Genomic DNA, 16,607 nt, shown 5'->3' with positions numbered 1-16,607 from the left:
GTCCTTAGTTGGGGAATCAGACAACACCATAAACAGTGCAAACAACCCTTCACATTACCCACATATTGCAAGAGTTCACTGCTCTGCATAGCTGTAAACTTATTTAATAGTGAGACTAAAAAGACAAGAATATTTAAAGACAAGATACACATAAAAATTTAGCTGGGTAAGCAAAATATGAGTTTTGAAACTGTAAAATACCATTGACATACGCAAGGACATCGAAAAACAGCTATTACATCTGGTAATAAGCAGTTAAAAATCTTTCACTTACCTATTTCGTAGATCGATAAAATCCTTTTTAGAAAAAAAACTAAGAATCTCAGTACAAATAAAACCAGAGGAACACCTCTATTCCAACACAGTTACAGCAAATTTGACTATCAAAAAGAGCAAATCGAAGAAGATCTGGATGCATTGATGGCTTTGTCTAGTCATTCAGCCCTGGATCTTTCCCTTTCACATCAGTTCCTTGAACTATTTTGACCATTCTCTCAATCCAACCCTTGCTCATCTCTTGCTCCATGATCTGTCCCTCCCTCTTTCTTCTTTCCTCTATTAGTGCTGAGCTGGCCTTTTGACAACACAAACTCTGGCTAGGCAAAATACACACAGTAGAATAGAGCAATATTATACCAATTTAACAAAACAGAACACATATACAATCTTACTGAATCCCTTTTATTCCACAAAATAATATTTAAGTATTTCACAAACAGTGACACAAACAATCCAGTTATGAGTTGCTTGGTAAATCAATGTATGTACACACGTATACTTTGTAGCATTTTATGAGCCATGTCTTAACATGTGAGGCTTGGCATAATTGGCTTTGGAACTAAACAAATTAGAGTAATATTGAACAAAAGAGCATGTCATGAGATACTGTATATTGTCTTTTGCCGCTTTTTTGCTTTATCAGTTAGATCTTGCAACTGTAAGAGTGTAAACTGCAGTTTTAAACCCTCATCTGTGTCTTAAAAATGTCAAGAATAATACTGTAAAAGTCTGAAAAAGTCTTTTGAAGTGATGATGGAGTCCTGCAGCTTTTCACAGTGAAGTCAATTAGTTCAGGCAGCTCACGGACAGTCTTGTAAAGGAAGGGTCCCGTCATTTTGTTCTTTAGTGGAAATACGTTTTTTTTTTTTTTTGACTGCGCATCAGAGTGATGTCATATCTTGTACCTCCAGGAGCATGGCGTCTTGCTCTGTTCTCAGCTGGTCCCTTGTGAGAAGTCGACCCACCAGCTCTGAACTGAGGTCTACACACATACACAGACTTGCTCAATTATTCACAACAGACATCATCAATTTAACGCAATATGTAAAATAATACTTAGGCTTACCATGAATGTCTTTGCTTAGTGAGGTCCTCAGCGCTTTCAACTCCTTCAAGCTGAAATTCTTCAAGTCATTTCTTTCGTAGTGCTTCCTTTCTCTGACAGCCTCACTGGGAGCTATAGTCTGTGATTGGGGTCAGTAAAGTAAAATTACAACTTTGCATTTATACAGAAACATTCAAAAGTTTAGGGATGGTAAGATTTAAAAATGTTTTTGAAAGTCTCTTATGCTAACTAAAGCTGTGTTTATTTGATCATAAACAGTAAAAACTGTATTATGTTTGTATTATATTTGTACTTATTGTAAAATGTATTTTATTCCTGTGATGGCAAAGCTGAATTTTCAGCTGCCATTAGTGTCACATGAACCTTCAGAATTCTGTGCTGATTTGGTGCACAAAAAACCTTTTAACCTTTAAACCTATATTATTATTACCAATGCTGAAAACCCTTGTGCCACTTAATATTGCAGTGGAAACTGTGATTATTATTTGTTCTGGATTCTTTTATGAACATAATTTTCAAAAGAACAGCATTTATTTAAAAATTCTTATTTTTTGTATAAATGTAAAAGTCTTTACTGTCAGCTTTGATCAAATTAATGCATCCTTGCTCAATAAAAGTATTAATTTCTTTAAAAATAAATCTTACTGACCCCAAATATTTGAATGGTAGTGTACAGAACATGGCATCTACACACCTAATAGAAAATAATGCCTAACTATTTGAATAAGTGTGCTTCTTGAAGTTATGAGTATGTGCTCTTTTCTAACCTGTTTGTGCTCCAATCTCAATTTATGTCTGAGTACACTCAGTGCAGCTCTGACATCATTCTTGAACCCTCTTGATTTGCTTTTCTTAGCCGATGCAGAGCTTGAACTACATTCTTTCTCTAACCTCTGATTGCTGCCACTCTTACTGGACTGTTTTGCCACCTGAAAAAGTAACAGAGCATAAAAAGCAAGTATTAATCATACCAAGTTATCCCATCAATAACAGACATGAACAAAGATGTGTCTTAAATATCAAATTGTTTACATTACAGTGTGTTGATTAATTGTGAAAATGTCAATGTTGCAATTTATTTTACCTTGTTCTTTGCCTCCATTTCCTCTTCTTCCTCTTCACTTTCACTGTTGTTAATGAAGCAAAGCTGTAGATTCATCTGGCTCTGAAGCCTATAATAATAAAGCACTTTTGCTATAGATTTTATTCAAATTGCGAGGAAGTGAACAGAAAAGTAGTTGAGATTTATGAAATCTGCATGACCTTGTTGTCAGGGCAGTCAGACGACTGTTGCAATCGTCCTCCATGTCCTCATAGGTTTCTCTGTGACTGCTCAGCCCTCTGATTTCTGGCCAGTCTACTGTCAGTCTGTCTAAGTCCTGCAGAAAAACATCCCAGCATAAATTCACTGTGGCTGTTATGGTAGATAAGTAGTCAAAGAGTATAGTAAAAAGAACTGTAGCGCTTGCCAATCCAAAACATGAAGTGTAATTTGTTTTTTAATCTTTTACCGTTTAATGCACATTACTATCTTTATCAGACCTTTTCCCTCTGTCTTCGCTCTTCTTGTTGCTTCTCAAGTTCAGCAATACGGAGACTCAGATCCTCCCAGTGCATGATGGGTAAGCCCAGGTCATCATCAGGGTATCCCTCTTGCCATAATAAGGCTGCCCCCTCTGCATCCTCCTCTGTCTCATCACTCTCTTTTTCATCTCCTCTCTCCCGCTCTTTTTCTTTTTCCCCATCCATTCTCAAGGTCCCTAACAGAATAAGAGGGAGGATCAAGAAGACAATATATTTTAGATAAATTATTATCATATATTATTATATATAATCATTATATTTTTTAAAAATTATAAATGATTCTATAACACCAAATGTTTTTAAAGGAAAGGACGTGATGCGGCATGTGGCCAGGTATGGTTTCCCAAACTTGGAATTTGTGCTTTGCATTTAACCCATTCAAGTGCACACACACACATGCTGCGGCACCCGGGGAGCAGTTTTGGGTTCGGTGCCCTGCTCAAGGGTCTCACCTCAGTCGTGGTATTGAGGGTGGAGAGAGCGCTGGTAATTCTCTCCCCCCACTGACAATCCCTGCCGGACCCTGAGACTCGAACCTGCAACATTTGGGTTACAAGTCCGACTCTCTAAACATTAGAGATACTAAGACTGCCTTAGTAAGTTTTTTAATAGAAACTGGCATCATCAGATCAGGACAGACTCACCCATATATGGCAAAATCATTTTAACATTTATTCCTTAAAATTAATTAGTATCTATGTTTGTTTATAGTACTAATTATAGTACTTTTTAATTATAGTATGCAATTATACTATAATGTAGCACTTTTTAATAACTGTCCAGTACCTATTTCCCTTACAAGAATATTATTCAATGAGACGCTACAGACTAGCATTTATTCATTTGCTACTTGTGGCCTACCAGTAGTGACTAATAATTAAATTGTTAATAAATTGTACATTCTTCCCATTCAATTCCTAATGAATTCTATAGGAAGCTGTGGTTCATATATTACTCCAAATCCTGGTACCTTTTTAGTATTTATTTATTAAATACTATAGTACTTATTCTAGTAACTTTTAACAATTCAAAATAGTTCTGAGTTTTAACTGAACAGACACTATCCCTGAATATTATAAACTAGTGTGTATTTCAATTCAAGTAACATTTTACTAGTAAAACCGCTTCTCTTGCAACATCTGTGTTTTGTTGGTCTTTCACAGAATATGTACGAAACATCTCAGCATTTTTTTTTTCCTAGAAACGTTACAACATCCAGAACATGAGGTGCCATCTACCGTATTAACACAGAAACTGCATTGTCTCAAAATGTCATGAAAAATACTAATTTGGAAATTAGGTTTAAATCATAAACAGGAATATATTTACATATTTTACGTAATTTATACATTCCAGTTATTTAAAGGCTTTTTAATGTAAGTTAGCCGTGTGCTATCACGCTTGGCCACGTATTGCCCTGACACAATGCATCCTAAAACTTCTGTGTTGCTTAGTTTTTAGAGGTATACTTACTTTTGGCTGGAATGTGTTTGTAAATTATGCCTTGCTGTCCAACAAGTCAAAAATCATACATTTCCATAGTTTTCTTGGACTTTAAATCTTGTTTTCCTCAGCGCTGTCCCGTTACGCGCCCTCCTCGTCTTCGTTTTCCTTTTCACTCTTTTTCATCCATCGAGATTTATTTTCTTCCTATTTTACCCCTTCTTACACTTCGTTCTTAAGAGGGTTATATCTATTGATGTTCACCTGTTTAGTCAATACAACATTTTTGCTACTTAAATATTTCTCAACGCAGAGAGCCAAAACTAAAGGAATTTGGCGACGTTTTGTTATGAGCAGAGAACGTGAAGGGAGGAGAGAATGAGCGAAGAGTCATACATGTAACTGCTTCAGGTGTCCAATTTCAAAATTTGCAGACATTACAAAAAATGTGATAATGCATCCTTAAAATCCCAGCAGACTGTAGTCTATAACTCCTAATAGATAGCTGCACAAATAAGTTTTGTTTCTAAGATGAAAAGTAAACCGTTTGTGTTTAGGTGTCAAATGTCAGCAAGTCTAAACATGCTAAATTTATGAAGGAAAAATTGTAACCATCAGTGAACTGCTAGGTTCAGATTATGTTTACAGAACATCAAAATAAACCCTCGGATGATGACAAAACATCGTTTAAAACTTCATAATTCAAGGAAAATACATTTTAAGTGCAAAAAAAACCGATCAGACGTGGCTGTTTTTGTATTTCCTAATCTCAAATGGTTTATTGAAGCGAGTTAAAGATGGTTGGAATGGATGTGGATAGTGTGTTTGTGTAAATAGACAGTCGATGAGCTCTTAATATAAACGAAGTGCATAAAGTTTGTTTCAAACTCTTCATGACGTTGCAGTCGGCACTGCAGTCACTCTACTTCCGCTTCCTCTAAAGTCAGCTGATTTAATCGGGTGACTGTTGACACCGATCGCACCGAGGCTAGAACATTTAAACAAAAGTAACTTTTAAAGTTGAAATGACAGTCGTATAAAGTTTATTTTATTTGAAACTGTCCTCTGGCATCTTTCTGAGTAACTGAAATCTGATAAACTTCTATTATAGAATGGCTTCTTTGCTTTTCTGCGGTCCTAAACTGGCAGCATGTGGACTGGTCCTGAGCATTTGGGGTGTCATTATGCTGGTAAGTTAAATATTCTCTATTTTGTCACTATTCTTGTGTTTTCTATGCTGAAAGATCACTAAAATCTGTAGTAAATTGCCTTCACACATAATTTCAACAACAATGCAGGGTTCCTGTTTTCCTGGGAAACTTAGAAATGTTAGGGAATCATAAAAGCTTGATTCACAGGCCTGTTAAAGTGATGGGAATTTCGAATCAATATTATTTTAGCAGAAGTATTTGTTTAGCCAGAAATTGCTCTTTATGAGGGTTATAATTATAAAAATATTGATATTGAAAATCCTTACCCATTGACTACAAACTACTTGAAAAATCAAGTAGTAAAATTTAAACATAAAGGTGTGGGGACCCTAAATATGAAAACTAGCAGACCGTTCCAGTGAAGGGAGAAATACAGCCCTATATGATAATCAAAATGTCTTATTCCTCTTAGGCAATGCTGGGGATTTTTTTCACCACACATTCAGCTGTCCTCATAGAGGATGTTCCTTTCACAGATGAGGACATGGAGGACGGGTGAGTTCCTTTTGCTGTTTACTCATTTAATCACACTGGAAAATAAGTCTGTCTAGCATGAGGAATGACACATTCTCAAGACTTTATGATAGAAGCTCTGACAGTCCAAAATGTAGTCTTGTCAAAGGGATTTTGGCTTTTTTTCTTACACTATTCTTTTCTCATTTCAGGCCAACGGCACTGCAAAAGATCTATGGTTTGTACAACCAAGTTGGATACAATTGCTTCATCGCAGCAGCAATCTACGTTGGCATTGGAATCCTGTCATTTTGTCAAGTTCGCCTGAACAAGCGCAAGGAATATCTGGTGCATTAATACCACCTTGTTATTGGAGTATAACTCTACCTCTAAATTCCTTAGTTGTCCTTGTATGTACTAATGCTGCATTTGCCTTAAAATGAAGCCTTAAATGAGTGTAGATATTTAAGTTTGAATGATGATCTATTTTACTGTGCTTTTCTTTATTGCCTTTCTATCTTGAAGCCTATCATAAAATTATCATGAGTGCGCTTATCCAATATGATTATGTGGTACCTCCCCATTTTGTCTTTTATAGTCCTCTTTTGATAGTAGACCAACCAAACATAAATAAAAGATTTAATTGTGATTTTATTTATAATTAAACACCTATCATATATTCATTCTGTTTAAGTAAATGTTGAGTGGAATTTTACATGGTCACAATGGTTCTGTTGTTGCAATAAATGATTCAAGATTTTGCCTAAGTATATATGTCACTATAGGAATACATTAGTGTAGACCTTGTGTCTCAGTCAACATGGTTCTAAACTTTTAGGTGAATAACTGGAAACTGGAAACAAATACTCTCATGCGTAAGTACTGAAGGTTAAATGGGATTTAAAAATCCAATACGAAATAATGAAAAACACTTTATTTTCTATGGAAAGTATCTGTACAATGCATTTTTTTTAAAACAGCTATAGGAAAAGTATTGTAGTAATGCATGATTCACTGTCCTCTGGAAGAAGGCTATATATGCAGTACATATGAAGTCTGTCTCAAGGCTGATGACATGTATTAAACTACAGCAGTGAGTAAAAATCCACAGAACTCAGTTCAGCACCACTCAAACAGTGGCTTCTGACAAAGTTTTTTTTTGTGTGACAATTTTCAAAAAAATAAAATACTGTTCATGAAAAAAAGGTAGAAAACATACAACTACTTAATGAATTAATTATTTAAAAAGTGTTACAAATTACATAATTATGTCACAGTATTTCTGCCGTCATTCCTGAGAAAGGCATAGGTCTCAGCTATAGCTAGAAAAGGCAAAAAAAGAGACTTTGGGTGTAATCTGAATGTGTGCTAACTTTTAAGATTTAGCTGACCTACTCAGGAAAATTCATTTGCATTTACACATAAATTTGGACTGAGTGTTTTCTTTAAATGGTGATGCTATTTTCCATGCGGCTTGGGCACAGATAGAGGTACTGCAGTTCCAGTCCCTCATTCTGAGCTATTATCTGCTCCTCCAGTTCTTTCAGCTCCTTTCTGAATTTATCAATCACCCTCAAAGCTGCAGGCTCAGTAAAGTACTGCTCCACATACTGGCCCATTGGAATCTGAAGAAAAGAGAGGAAACAGAACTGTTAAAGTCATCACTGTGACTAACTGTTAAAGGCTAATTAATTTGAATGCTTCATGGAAGGAAATTTACTTTGGATGGATATAGTCCGATGTTACTTAGAAATATGGATTATATTGTACTTGTACGAGCATAAATAATAAAAAAAAGGCACAGTTGTGACGGCCTGTGCTGTTGACTCACCGCATCCGGCTGCGCTCTGCCCAAGTGCCATGTGATGGCCATCTGCACACAGGACTGGCTGATATCAGGGAGGGTGTCCATGATCATGCCCATGGTGACAGCATCCTTGTCTGTTGGTGGAGGGTGCCGCATGGTGCAGGGTGTATTGGGAACCCATGCACACCAATCAAACTACAGTACAGAGAGGAAGAGCAAATTGATAATGCCTTGTAAACTGATTTTTAGGTAACACACTTCATGTCTGGTAACCTGCATTCAGTATAGTGAAAAAATAATTAAAATTTGATCAAATGTGATGTGTTAGTTACCTGTCCATTGTTGGTGGCTGCATGTTGTGCTGTGCTGGTAAAGATCGCCACGCTTAACAGTGTGATGAGTTCTTCTTTTGTCTTCAACTCACTGGCTAGGCCTGACATGCAAGAAACGTGAATAGTTACTGCTAAGATTAAATTTCAAGTGCCATTTATTTTGCTTATTCTCATTCTTTTTCTCGCTCTCTGTATTCAGTTCCTTCACACAAAAGCACAAACAGCTCATGTAGTTCATTGTGATGAGACATGTTCCTTCCCCTAGTGACCACAAGGGGTCACTGTATTATAAGTCTTTATGTGCTTTATTACTTCTTTTCCTGTTTTATTTAGACTAAATTGTGCATCTGACATGCAGCATGTGTATAAATCCCACTGATGTCTTTTGACCATTTTTAAAATGCAATATCGGTGACGTGTATTTGTGTATTGTATTGGATGATTTTTATTACCGTCCAAAATGTTAGGGTTGGCAAGATTGATACAAATATTTTTGGAAAGAAGTCTCCTGTGCTCACCAAAATAGTCTCTTGTGGAAACCGAGATACATTTTTCAGGATTCTTTATAATAAAATGTAAAAATGACAGCATTTATTTGAAACCGAAATCATTGTAACATTATAAATGTCTTTACAGTCTTTTTTTGCTCAATTTAGTGCATCCTTCAAAATAAAAGTATTCATTTCTTTTAAAAACAAGCTATTGACCACAAACCTTTCATGTAGTGTATATGTTTAGCCTAAATAAATACACTGCACAGGGTTCTTGATCCACTACAGGACATTGTTGGGTCCCGTGATGCAGTCATGTAGGCCATTCATTTCTTACCAAAATGAGGCACATCCACAAAGCCCTCCACAGCCACATCATGAATCCACGCCTGAAGTTCTGAGTCCTGTTCAACTTCACTATCACTCTTGTAGTACAGGGAAACTATTCCTGAAACAAAACTGAGAGAGAAAGAGAAAGAGAAAAATAGTGTTTAAGGAAATAGGCCTGATGTGTGTTTTCACATGCAAATGTCAAAAAGAATTGTATCTATTGCACATCTACAGGCATAAGATTTAAATCTGAATAAAGAAGTCCTATTTAAAAACATTACTTTTGAATTACATTCCACAGCATCATGGAATGGTCCCTGTAGAAATAGTCTCTCAGTTTAGTAACTCCTCTGTCCAAGAAGTCCAGTTTGGGCTGGAGCGAGCGATAGGTTAATACTTTATATTCCCTCTGGGCCAGAATCAAGAGTCCCTGTCCACCTGTTGATACCACCTGAAAAACACCATTTTTGAAACGTATGACCTACTTAGTCAATTAAAAATACACTACAGTTACATTGTGGTTGGCTGGTTTTAGTGGGTGATAAGATCCAAGACCACTAAACATCCAGTGACCAAAGTCCAAAGTGCTAAAAAGATAAAAAAAAAATTTTGTAGTCTTTGTTTACTCACCTTTTTGAAGATGCCATCCATTGAGAGGAGCTGTGTTCTTCCACGACAATTAATCTCAAGCGTATACCTCAGGTGTGGAGCCAAGAGCTGCAATAAGAGAAAAAGTAAAGAAGATCCTTAACATACAGTACATCTAATTTAACGAAGAGAATTTGAAATTTAGAATTTTTTAAATAACAGTGATTATCTAACTACACATGCAAATGTATCTTTCCTAAAAAGCATTCCTATAGACTTCCTCTAACCTTATATATAGGGTGAACAGCTGGCAGCTGGCGGAGTGTGGCCACACAGATCACTTCTACCATCAAGTGTGTGCGTAGCAGATGTGATAACAACTGAAAGACCTGGAACTCAGCGTGACGAACCCACATCTTAGCCAACAACCAGGCCAGAGGTGGATCGCTAGGTAGAAATATGGGCGTGTCCTTATCAGGTTTCTGTTCAAGCTGAAAGGAAGGGAGAAGAACAATCAGCAGAATTCATGTTTAAATGCTTTTTTGTCTTTTTTTTCAAACACATTTTCAAGTGATGGAGGTAGGAATACGTTTAGGAAAATTCTGCTTTATATTCGTCCCAGATTATTATGATAATAAATGCGAGTCAGCAGGTCTTACCTGTATGGCGATGGGAATGAGACCTTTCTCAGGATGCTCATACAGTAAGCAAATAGGGGCAGCTATGTGCTGTGTCTTGTCTCGGATTACATTGGCAGGAATCCCATCCACTATCCCATGATCAACCAGAAATATATTTCCTTTCTTTAGCAGGAGAGACAAAGAAACATAAATATAAGATCTACTGTTCCAAGAATCCATTGTGTTTATGAAAATAAGCACTAAACTCTCACCTTGAGTTCCTCCTTCAGCGTGGTTGTAGGTATCAGAGAAGACTGCACCATGTCTCCAGTGACAGGGAAGTTTGAGGGCAGCTCCTTGCACCTGGTAATCATACGTGGGTTTGAGCCGTTGAGGAACTGGTAACCAAAAAACCAGTCTTCTTTCCAGTGGTTCATGGTGTATTCTGATCAGAATATTGATCACAAAGTCATGTTATTATATTTAATAACATTTAGAAACATTTGCAAGTAGGTTGATTCTGCAATGATTATTTTAAATCAAGCCAATAAACAAAAATCAATCAACGAACAGCTAAAACAGGTTTAAATATTTCACTGCGTCACTGCAACTCTAACCCCTGGGTTACGTTCTCATTTGCATATTTATGAGGTAAGTAACGTCGAACAAAAATAGCTCCTGACAGACACGCTACCTCCAGCTGTTGAAATGCCCTTTATGGTAATTTTAAATATGTTTATTTTACAATAAACAACGAACAACACAAGTCTCTTCTTTACTCCAGATAATGTGTTGCTCATTTTTCTCTCAGACACTAAAACAGTGTGTAAAATTCATGAGACTATACAAAGTACACTCACGAGTAGGTAAGTGCTTTTTAATGTACAGTATTATTGGTTTTTGTTGTCCAAGAGTTTCTCCAAGAGAGGGAGTACATTTAAAATTGTGACATGACATACAGTACATGACTCCTACACATAGCTGCGTTACATAAACATGTTACAGAATGACATTTTATAGGAAGAGAGCTTTCTGAGAAATGAAGTGATTTGGATGGAATGCATATTTTGTGGTAACTAAGCTAGGCATTTAGCCAAAAAAGTGAAACTTTAGCGATTGTTACCAGCTATAGGGCTTCTTAGCTTCCAGAAGATCCTTTTGAAGTCGTCGAGGTCATCCCAGGACTTCCCGAACTTGATTGCCAGCTTTTTCAGAGAGAGCTCCAAAAGCCTGAGAAGCCAAACAGTGTACAAATTAATTGAGTGATTAGATGAATGTAATAGTAATTAAATGATGCATAGACAGGGGAACACATCGGCTTATGCATCTTTAAATATCAAGTCACTCTAATAAAACAATACTTGTACTGCAAACCCATAGAGCATTTTACTCACGCATAGTGAAGGGATCCCACAAAGTCACTGCGCTTCTCGTTGTCAAAGCGAGCGTCCTGGGGCAGATCAGCCTCTGTCTTGGCATCGATGCATTTTGGAATGCCTGGGGCCCATGCAAGCCATCTGATTTGTGAGAAGTACATTCTTTACAAAGATAGCAATGCAATGATAAGTTCAGTGTATGCAGTTGCCTTGAAGACCTGTATATTTTTTGCCTCCCCTGAAGCTCTGCGTTTCTGTGAGATATCTCCAGTGGCAAGGTGTCATCGCTGACCTTTTTGGCTATGAGAGAAAAGGAACCGGAGTTGAGGATTTAATCATGTGGATTCATTTTGATCTCAGATTGGTCTTAGTTGTTATTGCATTTGCAGTTCAACATAACTGACCTGTGCCTTCTCTCAGCTCTACCACCACTTTATCTCCCACTAGCCAACGGTAACAGGGAAAAGTATAGCTGCATCTTTGTCCAGGTACACTGACTTTCACATAACGGCAGAACCAGTTATCCTCCACCCAGTACTTCTGCTTCTCCAGGCGCACCAGTATCAGGGGACCCAAATCAGCAGTGCTTTTAACTGTGTAATCATCCACCTACAAAATGATAGGAATATTTTAATATAAGAGAGGTTTAAATTCATTATTATTAGTCAGTATTGCATATTTAGATTATTTCATATTTTGTACATCTAGATTAAATTTCGCCATCATTTAATTAAATAATTTAATAACACCTTTAAATATTTAACAAATCTCAAAATGAGTTTTTAATATTGTGCATTATAACATGGTCTAAATTCACTTGTATCATCTAAAATGTTTGTTTATAGTTTTTAGTGTTTTATCTTAATTTTTTAGACAATAGTTCAAAATAATTCAGTCATTTATCAGTTATTGGCTATTATATAAAAATATACACCATTATTTTTCTGAACATTATTGGTCAAAATTTTAATATTTGTGTGTGTGTTTTACAACTACTAGAGTTTTTTTTTTTCTTTTTTTGAAAATGTGATTATTTTCATAGCATTATGATCAGTTGTCACTTGTAAATAAAAGAAAAAGATCTCCACTGCACTAGAGAGAAAACAGGAAATAATAGTTATGTTTACTCACTGCTCCTCTGCGGAAGTCTAGGCCTGGATTGTCCAGCACAGTTTTCTCACTCTCTCCTCTCTCTCCAACCAGAGTCACGTATATATAGTTATTGGTTCCTGAATATTCGGAGGTCCCAGTGGCCACTGTCACTTTGTACTCCATCTGCACACATACATATACAAATGTATGTAACTGTAGTTTATTGTCTTCTGAGAAATGTATATATATATATATATATATATATATATATATATGCTCTCACTGGCCACTTTATTACTGTAGGTACATCTGTTCAATTGCTTGGTAACACAAATTGCTAATCGGTCAATCACATGGCAGCAGCTCAATGCATTTAGGCATCTAGATGTGGTGAAGAAGACTTGCTGAAGTTCAAACCGAGCATCAGAATGGGGAAGAAAGTGACTCCGAATGTGGAATGGTTGTTGGTGCCAGACGGGCTGGTCTGCGTATTTCAAAAACTGCTGATCTACTGGGATTTTCACGCACAGACATCTCTAAGGTTTATAGAGAACAGTCCCAAAAAAGAGAAAATAACCAGTAAGTGGCAGTTGTGTGGACAAAAATGCCTTGTTGATGTCAGAGGTCAGAGGAGAATGGGCAGACTAGTTAGAGATGATAGAAAGGCACCAGCAATTCAAATAACCACTCATTACAACCAACGTATGCAGAATACCATCTCTGAATGCACAACACTTTGAACCCTGAAGCAGATGGGCTACAGCAGGAGAAGACCACACTGGGTGCCGCTCCTGTCAGCTAAGAACAGGAAACGGAGGCTACAATTTGCACAGGCTCACCAAAATTGGACAATAGAAGATTGGAAAAGCGTTGCCTGGTCTGATGAGTCTCGATTTCTGCTGCGACATTCAGATGGTAGGGTCAGAATTTGGTGTGAAGAACATGAAAGCATGGATCCATCCTGCCTTGTCTCAATGGTTCAGGCTGGTGGTGGTGTAATGGTGTGGGGGACACTTGGCATACTTTGGGCCCCTTAGTACCAATTGAGAATTATTTAAACACCACAGCCTACCCGAGTATTGTTGCTGACCATGTCCATCCCTTTATGACTACAGTGTACCCATCTTCTGATGGCTACTTCCAGCAGGATAATGCAGCATGTCACAAAGCTCAAATCATCTCAGACTTGTTTCTTGAACATGACAATGAGTTCACTTTACTCAAGCGGCCTCCACAGTCACCAAATCTCAGTCAAATAGAGCAGCTTTGGGGTGTGGTGGAATGGGCGATTCACATCATGGATATGCTACATAAACTATCTAATAGAGAGCTATAGCACATGTTAATCTGTTGCCTCAAAGTATTGTGCAATCAGTTTCTGTCTGCACTGAATGATTACAAAAGCAAGCAATCTATGGTGGAAGTGAAAGTGGAAAAAAAGTGAGGGCTTAAAGAGGATTTCTTGCATAAGAATGATCTCCCTTGGGCTTTATAACCTGTTTTCAAAGAATAATAGATGTGATGAATTTTAAACATGAAACCAAGACACACCTACAGTCAGATCAGCATATGGTCTTGAATAGAATAAAACCCCTCAATGTATCATCAGACAGAAAAGATTCAAATGCAGGATGACACTTCAGCGCAATTTGATCTAGTGAGCTTCCCTGTTGTTATAATAGAACACAAGTCAAACTATGAAAATAAAGGAGTCCATTGTGTATGTGGTATTTACAGTAGGAAAAAAATATGACAGTACAGTATTAATATTAAGGAACAGAAGGGAACATTTTTAGAATAAGATTTATTTGTTAGTTATGCATTATGAATGTTTTTTGGCATTTATTAATCTAGGTAAATATTAATTTAAGATATGCTATTGTTCAGTGTTAATTAATGTGTTTATACAACTTAAAATTGTAAAACTTTATTAGTATTTGATAAAGAGTTTCATTAGTTGTTGCTGTTGTAGTAGCTTTTCTCACGCTTTTCTAGTTCAAGTTAATCAAGTTTGGTCATCTTTCACCAACAGCCACACATCTAGAAAAACTTTTATCAGATTGGTTTCACCAAGATATTTTAAGAGCAAGCTCATTTATCTGTCCGTTACACCTGCTAATAAAACTGCACTCTGTACAGGTGCATAAAAATGTTTTGCATATATAGCACACAGACACACATACATAGCCTAAAAGCTTAGAAACAGCCATCAGGAAATATGCCTTGAAGGTCTTAAAGTAGCTTAAAGCAGACTAGTTATTCCAATTGACAGAGGTTCACAGATTACTTACCAGTGAGGTAACCTGTGAACAAACACTCATATATTTAACTTAAATCAACAGAAAACATTAGAAACCCATTGGAATTGCTTAAATGTGTTCAAATAAATTGACAGAAATCTGAAGAATAGTTGGGAAAATTTTTACCTTTTCTCTGTAGAATGGTGTGGTGGTGAAAATCAGCTTTTTGTGTTGCTCCTTCTCTGCTGTAGTTTCTCTTGCTTTTTTCTCAACCAACTAGTTTCCTTCTTTCATTTAAGCCTGCTGCAAAAACCTCTTTATACACATCAACTGGCTGTTCACTGACCTTCCAGTTTCACTGACTGAATCAGGCAGATATTTGCTTTGAAATGCTCTTTCTCTACTGGTCTCCTCCCTCATACCTCCTTTCCAGCCCTTCCCCCTCTCCCACCCCTTTAGCCTTTTCTGTCACATTCCTCTATGGACTGATATTTTAACCTCATTATTTGTTTATTCATTTTTTCTTTGCTATTAACTTCAAGGAAGTGGTTGGTGCTAGCTCATAGAAAAACCACAAGCTTAAACAATATTTTTGTACTGAACTTGTGAAACCTCCATGAAGTCTATGTGAAACGTTCACTTGAACTGTCTGAGACAGCACAATCATTTTTCAGCTAGACTTCTAACAACACTTCAGTTAGGAGGTCAAAGCTTGTGTGTTAAAAGTGTGTGTCAAAGCTCAGTGTTAAAGCTTGTCACTGCAAAGAGTTTATTTGTAAAAAAAAAAAAAAATGCCGTTTTGTGCAGAATTACAAGCAATATTTAACTTTTTTTACAGGGTACTGGCAAATACCAAGACATTTAATTTATTTTTCCGGTGGTTTATTTCACATTATCATCTCAATTTTTGGTCCTGAATATCTTTTATTACCAGACGTTTCAGGGTTTTACATAACATATAAACTTAAAATGTAATTAAAACATAGAGTGCAAAAAAAAAAAAAAACATTTTAAAACATTAAGGTTGTGCATGTGTGCATTTAGTGTTGGCAGAAGGCTTAAATATATGCAAAACGTATTTGGTGTTGAGGAAGTAAATGACGGACATGATGTGGTGCAGTGTAAGCACGTCCCTTTTTCTGATAGTTGTCCTCGGGTATGTTTTATGGCACTGCTGTTCAAAGTTGTGGGATTAAACATCAGCATAATGTTACAAAAGATTTCCATTTCTAATAACTGTTTTTCTTAACTTTATTCATCCATTCATTCTGAACAAAAATGTATTGCAGTTTCCACAAAAATAATAATGCAGGAAAATAGTTTTCACTCATGATAAGAAATATTTCTTGAGCACCAAATCAGCATATTAGAATGATTTCTGAAGGATTGTGTGGCACTGAAGAAACTGCTAAATCAGCCTCATCACAGGAATAAATTACATTACTGTAAATTAATGATTTTTTCTTTCAAAATAATTACAAAAATAATAAAAAAATTACTACCAACCCCAAACATTTGAATGGTTATGCAGAAATTCTAAGCCATTGGTCTCCAACCCTGCTCCTGGAGAGCTACCATTCTACAGATTTCAGCTCCAACCCCCATCAAACACACGAACCAGCTAATCAAGGTGTTCAGGGCTACTTGATAATTACAGACAAGTGTGTTGGAGCAGGGTTGGAACTGAAGTCTGCA

At 36.6% G+C, this 16,607-nt stretch overlaps 3 protein-coding genes across 4 annotated transcripts; 1 reads left to right on the top strand and 2 right to left on the bottom strand.

Annotated features, from left to right (window-relative positions):
* Positions 1–1,154: 1,154 nt before the first annotated feature.
* Positions 1,155–3,136, bottom strand: si:dkey-6n21.12 (schwannomin-interacting protein 1). The gene is made up of 6 exons (XM_059528865.1): positions 2,888–3,136; positions 2,609–2,724; positions 2,430–2,517; positions 2,113–2,274; positions 1,346–1,463; positions 1,155–1,261 (listed from the first exon to the last, which is right to left on the bottom strand). Exons 1-6 carry the CDS (start codon positions 3,092–3,094, stop codon positions 1,161–1,163), a joined length of 792 nt encoding a protein of 263 aa, XP_059384848.1. The 5' UTR covers positions 3,095–3,136; the 3' UTR covers positions 1,155–1,160.
* A 2,110-nt stretch (positions 3,137–5,246) lies between these two features.
* rnaseka (ribonuclease, RNase K a) lies at positions 5,247–6,803 on the top strand. Of its 2 annotated transcripts, XM_059528930.1 has the most exons (4): positions 5,247–5,379; positions 5,484–5,562; positions 5,996–6,078; positions 6,249–6,803. In XM_059528930.1, exons 2-4 carry the CDS (start codon positions 5,485–5,487, stop codon positions 6,391–6,393), a joined length of 306 nt encoding a protein of 101 aa, XP_059384913.1. In that variant the 5' UTR covers positions 5,247–5,379; position 5,484; the 3' UTR covers positions 6,394–6,803. The 2 variants fall into 2 exon arrangements, with proteins under 2 accessions (XP_059384913.1, XP_059384905.1); XM_059528922.1 differs by having other exon boundaries at positions 5,304–5,562.
* A 633-nt stretch (positions 6,804–7,436) lies between these two features.
* On the bottom strand, positions 7,437–12,875 carry alox12 (arachidonate 12-lipoxygenase). The gene is made up of 14 exons (XM_059528871.1): positions 12,712–12,875; positions 11,985–12,189; positions 11,799–11,880; positions 11,599–11,721; positions 11,328–11,434; positions 10,477–10,649; positions 10,244–10,387; positions 9,872–10,075; positions 9,627–9,713; positions 9,278–9,447; positions 9,004–9,125; positions 8,176–8,276; positions 7,868–8,038; positions 7,437–7,661 (listed from the first exon to the last, which is right to left on the bottom strand). The coding sequence occupies exons 1-14, from the start codon at positions 12,853–12,855 to the stop codon at positions 7,482–7,484; spliced, it is 2,013 nt and encodes a 670-aa protein (XP_059384854.1). The 5' UTR covers positions 12,856–12,875; the 3' UTR covers positions 7,437–7,481.
* Between the last annotated feature and the right edge of the window lie 3,732 nt (positions 12,876–16,607).

Source organism: Carassius carassius, chromosome 3 (assembly GCF_963082965.1).
Source record: "Carassius carassius chromosome 3, fCarCar2.1, whole genome shotgun sequence".
NCBI classification, from domain to species: domain Eukaryota; kingdom Metazoa; phylum Chordata; class Actinopteri; order Cypriniformes; family Cyprinidae; genus Carassius; species Carassius carassius.
Note: the sequence above shows the minus strand (reverse complement) of the source record. Positions and strands in the feature narration are given on the sequence as shown.

What these genes read in the sequence shown, in the direction of transcription:
- si:dkey-6n21.12 (XM_059528865.1), bottom strand. Translation starts at nt 3,094, where the DNA reads ATGGATGGGGAAAAAGAAAAAGAGCGGGAGAGAGGAGATGAAAAAGAG. An exon ending in CTGACTGCCCTGACAACAAG is followed by an intron (nt 2,518 to 2,608) that starts GTCATGCAGATT and finishes TTATTATTATAG; the next exon opens with GCTTCAGAGCCAGATGAATC. An exon ending in TGAGATTGGAGCACAAACAG is followed by an intron (nt 1,464 to 2,112) that starts GTTAGAAAAGAG and finishes CCCCAATCACAG; the next exon opens with ACTATAGCTCCCAGTGAGGC.
- rnaseka (XM_059528930.1), top strand. Translation starts at nt 5,485, where the DNA reads ATGGCTTCTTTGCTTTTCTGCGGTCCTAAACTGGCAGCATGTGGACTG. An exon ending in TTTGGGGTGTCATTATGCTG is followed by an intron (nt 5,563 to 5,995) that starts GTAAGTTAAATA and finishes TATTCCTCTTAG; the next exon opens with GCAATGCTGGGGATTTTTTT. An exon ending in GATGAGGACATGGAGGACGG is followed by an intron (nt 6,079 to 6,248) that starts GTGAGTTCCTTT and finishes TTCTCATTTCAG; the next exon opens with GCCAACGGCACTGCAAAAGA.
- alox12 (XM_059528871.1), bottom strand. Translation starts at nt 12,855, where the DNA reads ATGGAGTACAAAGTGACAGTGGCCACTGGGACCTCCGAATATTCAGGA. An exon ending in AGAGCTGAGAGAAGGCACAG is followed by an intron (nt 11,881 to 11,984) that starts GTCAGTTATGTT and finishes TTTCTCTCATAG; the next exon opens with CCAAAAAGGTCAGCGATGAC. An exon ending in CGCTGAAGGAGGAACTCAAG is followed by an intron (nt 10,388 to 10,476) that starts GTGAGAGTTTAG and finishes CTCCTGCTAAAG; the next exon opens with AAAGGAAATATATTTCTGGT.